The 5,382-nt window shown below is 52.5% G+C and overlaps 1 protein-coding gene across 1 annotated transcript in view; it reads left to right on the top strand.

Moving 5' to 3' along the window:
- The window catches only part of LOC105001720 (keratin, type II cytoskeletal 3-like), a 9,100-nt gene that overhangs the window by 2,798 nt on the left and 920 nt on the right, over positions 1-5,382 (top strand). Inside the window, exons 3-8 of the mRNA XM_010858092.1 lie at positions 814-874; positions 1,644-1,739; positions 1,923-2,087; positions 3,166-3,291; positions 3,900-4,120; positions 5,053-5,087. Of these exons, the coding sequence (XP_010856394.1) occupies positions 814-874; positions 1,644-1,739; positions 1,923-2,087; positions 3,166-3,291; positions 3,900-4,120; positions 5,053-5,087 (704 nt within the window). The remainder of the gene's footprint in view (positions 1-813; positions 875-1,643; positions 1,740-1,922; positions 2,088-3,165; positions 3,292-3,899; positions 4,121-5,052; positions 5,088-5,382) is intronic.

The following is a 5,382-nucleotide window of genomic DNA, read 5'->3' as shown; positions in this document are numbered from 1 at the left end:
GTTCCAGCTGGCTACACGCTGGGGGGGATTTACCCCCACCTTCTCTGACTTTCAAGATCCCAGTCTTTAAAATAATGGCTCATGGTTTATTTGGGGCAGAAACTCTTAAGAATTTAATGAAAGGGTGTATCCATGTAAGTTTGGTGGGGATGTTCCAAGACACTCTGAAGTTCATTCACAAACCACACAGAATCAGACAACACCCTCCATCCTCCCTGGACTACATCATCTCCAAATTCCCCTCCAAATATGGGGTGTATTTCCCTTGTCAATAGGCTTCTGAAGGAGAGGCAGGTTACTTTAAAGTTAAGAGTACGGTCTCTGGGATCCGAGTGCCTTGGGCAAGGTCTATTCCACCACTTTCAGCTCTGTGAGCTTGGACTGACTCCTTAGCTTCTCTGTGCCTCAGTCTTCTCATCTGTAAAATGGAGACAGTGGTAGTCTTTATTCACTGTAGCGAGGCCTGAATGAGTTAATACGTGTCATTCACAGAATAAGACCCGGCACATTTGTAGTGCCATTCTGGGTTTTCGTGAATTCAAGAAGTGCTTACCAAGAGCCCACAGGGCTACCATACTTGCTGAACATAGAGCCGGTTCCAGGCCCTACCCTCTGAGCGCACATAGTGCTCAGTGAAGCCTGTAGAAAAACCAGGTCTCACCTGAACCTGGGGGGCGGTGCACTGCAAGGGCACAGGCCTTGAGCTAAAGGGCAGGACAAGAAGCCCTGAGGCTGCGGTACTTACGGGAAGTGCTCTGAGGCCATGGTGACCTCCTGGGGAAGATGGGCCAGAAAGTGCCTCTTTTCTCATAGATATGAAGAGGAGATCAACAAGCGCACTGCGGCAGAGAATGACTTCATTGTCTTGAAGAAGGTGAAGGGTCTTTCCCCCACCTCCCACCCCAGAGCCCTGCTGAATAGGGCGCTATGAGGTTGAGGGGAGAAAAAGTCCAGTCCTCTTATTTTGAGGGTCTCCTTCAGGCCCTGTAGGGAGGGAGGGCCACGGAGGGAGCCAGGGAGCCCCTCCACCCTACAAGCTGGGAGGGGCATCTGAGGGCCTGGCTGCTCCCCTCCTGGGAGGAGGGTCCAAAGGGTCCACCAGACTTTGCCATGTGGCTCCCTCCTGATGGGCCTGTGCGTCTATGAATCCCATTAGATCTTGAGTTGTGATCAGAAAGTGGATGAAGAGAAGAATATATATATTCCTCCCCCCTACCACAGGAGTGTATTCCCAGGAGCAATTTAAAGAGAGCCTTTGGAAAAAAAAAAAGAGAGAACCTTTGAGTGTTGCTGATTTAGATTCTCCCCCAGACCCTCCTCACAAATTCTCCTCACCCAGTCTCAGTGTAATGGCCCCGGCCCAACCCTTGCTCTTCTTTTCACCCTCACAGCCTCTTTGGCTGTTTTCTGAGAAGGGTCCTCCAGCCCAGCCTGTAAGGCAGCCTATTTGGTCATGTTAGGCCAGGTCTGCCTGTGCCTGGATGGGCATCTCATTTCCCCTGAATGGGAGCTCCGGAGGGGGGGCGGTTGGTGGGGGGAACGGGGCAGGCCCCTGTGGCCCCTTTGCCCCGCTCCCTCCATCAGTGCCCAGGACTGGGCTAAGCCCACAGGTCAGAGGGGACCATGACTGAATTCTTTCCCAGGACATTGATGCTGCCTACATGACCAAAGTGGAACTGGAGGCCAAGGTGGACAGTGTGACAGATGAGATCAACTTCCTGAAGGCCCTCTATGATGCTGTAAGTCTGCCCCTCACCCACCTGCCTCCTGTCTCCTAGAGAAAAAGTTTCATGTCTCAGTCCTTCTGACAAAAGTGATACCTTCTCACCTGTCCCTCAGTTGGTTCAGAGCCCTCCCTCCTGAGCTGGTGGCTTGTGTCTCCTGGCGAGCTCAGGAGGGGTCATGTCTGCCTGGCCCTGCAGGAGCTGTCCCAGATGCAGTTAGACACAGGTGACACGTCCGTGGTCCTGTCCATGGACAACAACCGCTGCCTGGACCTGGACAGCATCATCGCCGAGGTCCGCGCCCAGTACGAGGCCATCGCCCAGAGGAGCAAGGCTGAGGCTGAGGCTCTGTACCAGTCCAAGGTGGGTAACACCATCACGTCTCCCCGGGAGGGCCGAGTCTGCTCCAGAGTCATTCTTCTCTGCATTTCCAGCATGGTGGCTCCTCTCCCTCCTACTAGGCTGGTTTGCTACCAGACATCTCCCTTCCTAATCAGAGAGCTCTGACATTGCTCTAACCTGGGGCTTCTCAACTGGGGTGGGGGGAAGGTATACTTTTCCCCCAGGAGGCACGTGGCAATGTGTGAAGACAGGTTTGAATGTCACACCTAGGGGTGGGGGTGAGGTGCTACTGGAGTCTGGAGGGTAGAGGCCAGAGATGCTGCTAAACATTCTACAATGTGTGAGATACCATTCTCCCACCAAACAAAAAATTACTCTGTCTGAAATGTCACTAGTGCCAAGCTTGAGAAATACTTAACCTAAAGCCCTCTGGCTGCATATCTTTTATTGTTGGAGACACTTCTATTTTGCTCGCACCCAATTGGGCCCTGTCATGCTTGCTTCTGATCTGATCACACTGAGGGGTTGAAGTCAGTGTCTGAAAGGAAGCAGGAGGAAAGCAAGGGAGACTGAGCAAAGTTAGAGGACAGGGGAATTCTGTACACCTTTCTCCCATCCCCACATCTGCATGGGGCCTAAGCTAGCCCTTAAGCATCAGACTCTTCTGAGTTTTCTGCCCCAGAAGGATAGCCTGCTGGGGAAGAGATGGCTCCAGCATCTGAGATGTTTGCATTCATGCGCCAGTCCTCTTACTTGACGCCTCGGAGAGTTTAGTCATGGTACTCAAGCAATCTGTGTCTCAGTTTTCCCATTCATAAGATAAGGATAATAATGCCTTCCTCACCAGGAAGCTGTGAGGTTCTATGAGGTAAAGCACAGGGCTTGGGGCAAAGTAAAAGCTCAAAAAAATCCCAACAGCGACTGTGCTGGAAGACGTGTCCCTGACACAGAGGACAGAGCACCTGATTCCTCCAGTGGGTGACCTTGCACAGGCCCTAACTCTGTTTTTGTTTTCCTGTTTGTGATGCAGAAGGGTTGGAGTAGGGGACCGTAGTAGGCCCTGCTGGCCTTTTGAATGTGTGACTCTTTTTGGATACAGTTGGGTGAGTTGCAGACCACAGCCGGCATGCATGGGGACGACCTGAAGAGTATCAAGAGTGAGATCATGGAGTTCAACTGGATGATCCAGAGGCTGCGGGCCGAGATTGAGAGCATCAAGAAGCAGGTGGGAAGGAGGAAGGAGCACTCACCTGAGACTGCGGGCTGATGCCTGCACCGTAAGCTCAGGGCTCAGCACTCACGTCCCAGCCCCTTGCATGCTAAAATTGACAGGGCGTGCTTCTGGGCTGTGTCTAATGGACCCAGATCCTGCCTGCCTGGAGACTGGAGGCTGATGTGGACCAGAAATGTTGAGTTCAGACATAATTAGGGAGGCTGGGGAAAGAAGCTGTGTGAAGACCAGATTAGGAGAATTAGCCAAGGTAGCTCACATCAACATGGATTAGGACAGAAAGACAATTCTTTGGATAATTCAAGAAGACTTCCTGGAGGAGGAGGGCTTTTAGGAGATGCTTAGACTCTTACCATGAGAGAGAAGAGAGGTATAGGAGGAGTCTGACTCCTGAGCTGGCCTGTGTCCTTGAGGCCAGATGGTGTTAATCCCATTCCTTGAGGCACTAGGATTTCGACTGCAGCCCAGGCTTCATCTTCTTGGGTTTTAGTTTCCTCATTTGTCCAACATGAGGTGATCCATGTGTAAGTGCCAAGCATACAGGCAGGCTCTCAGTGAATCCACTTGAACCTAAATTGGACTTCTGGTCGCCCCCAACCCAGAATGCCAACCTGCAGACAGCCATTGCTAATGCAGAGCAGCACGGGGAAGTGGCCCTCAAGGATGCCAGTGCCAAGCTTCAGGACCTCAAGGCTGCCCTGCAGCAGGCCAAGGAGGACCTGGCCCGGCTGCTGAAGGAGTACCAGGAGCTGATGAATGTCAAGCTGGCCCTTGACATTGAGATTGCCACCTACCGGACCCTCCTGGAGGGCGAGGAGTGCAGGTTAGTTGGAATCCCTCTGGTTTCCAGGAGGCTGAGATGTCTGGTGGCTTTGCTGCCTGAGCATGCTCATGTGGACTGCTGGAGATGGTGGTAGCCCTCAGCGGGCCCATTCCACCCCCACCCAACTCCTGCCCCTGCCCCTTTAAGTGTTTTGAGATGCTGCCAATCCTCCAGGAGAACTGTGCTTTCTATGCAATAGTGACACCACCAGAAACTTACCTTGGGCAGGTTTTCCCATTTTTCATGTCTCATATTTTAGCTGTAAAATACATGTCTGAAAAAGAGGAGGACTTACAGGTATAAGGGCTTCCCTGGTAGCTCAGCTGGTAAAGAATCCGCCTGCAATGCAGGAGGCCCCAGTTCGATTCCTGGGTCTGGAAGATCCCCTGGAGAATGGATAGATTACCCACTCCAGTATTCTGGCCTGGAGAATTCCACGGACTGTATAGTCCATGGGATCACAAAGAGTCAGACACGACTGAGCGACTTTCTCTTTCACAGGCATAAATACTATTTCTAGGTTATTTCTTTATTATTTAAGGCCTTAATAGTAGGTTTCTGAAGAGTGGGTTCCTGTAGGCTGGCACTTGGTTATAGGGCTCTGGCCTTTAAAGGGACAGATATAAACATTATTTACTATATAGGCCCCTGAGGAGCAGGAAGAATGTGGGTAGACACACGAATGACCCTTTGCTCTGATCCTCTTGAAGGTGATGTTAGTGGGAAAGGGTAACAATTTAAGCCCAACTTTACCCAACAGGAGGAGGAATGCATGTCATGGCATTTTGAGCACATATTTCTTACAGTCAGCATCAGTCAGGAAGGAGCTAGGGGGACCAAGGCTTTCACTGTTATTGACCTAAGCAAGGTGTATTTAAGGAAAGGAGGCTCCGGCACAGATGCTAATACGGAGGTCTGATCTTCCCCAACAGGATGTCTGGGGAGTGCCAGAGTTCTGTGAGCATCGGTGAGTACCGGGTTCCTTCTCAGGAAAGGGGCTGGATGCTTTGGGATAATGTTTCTCAAACCGAGGTGGGGGCGGGGGCGGGGGGGTTACTGCGGGGCCAGCGCTGGTGGGCTGCACCATTTGCAGGCTGGGAAGAGGCTGTAGGGTGGCGGCGGGGGAGGCCAACCTCCCCTGCCCGGCTGTCCTGAAGCCTGCCCTCACCCGACTCCGCCAAACCTTAGTGGGCGGTACCCAGGGGAAGAGCCGGTGGGCGGAGGGGATTGGCTCCCGGACTGTGGGCGGGGCTGGGGGGCGG

This window comes from Bison bison, unplaced genomic scaffold (assembly GCF_000754665.1).
Source record: "Bison bison bison isolate TAMUID 2011002044 unplaced genomic scaffold, Bison_UMD1.0 scf7180017864383, whole genome shotgun sequence".
NCBI classification, from domain to species: domain Eukaryota; kingdom Metazoa; phylum Chordata; class Mammalia; order Artiodactyla; family Bovidae; genus Bison; species Bison bison.
This window is presented reverse-complemented; position numbering and strand designations above follow the sequence as displayed.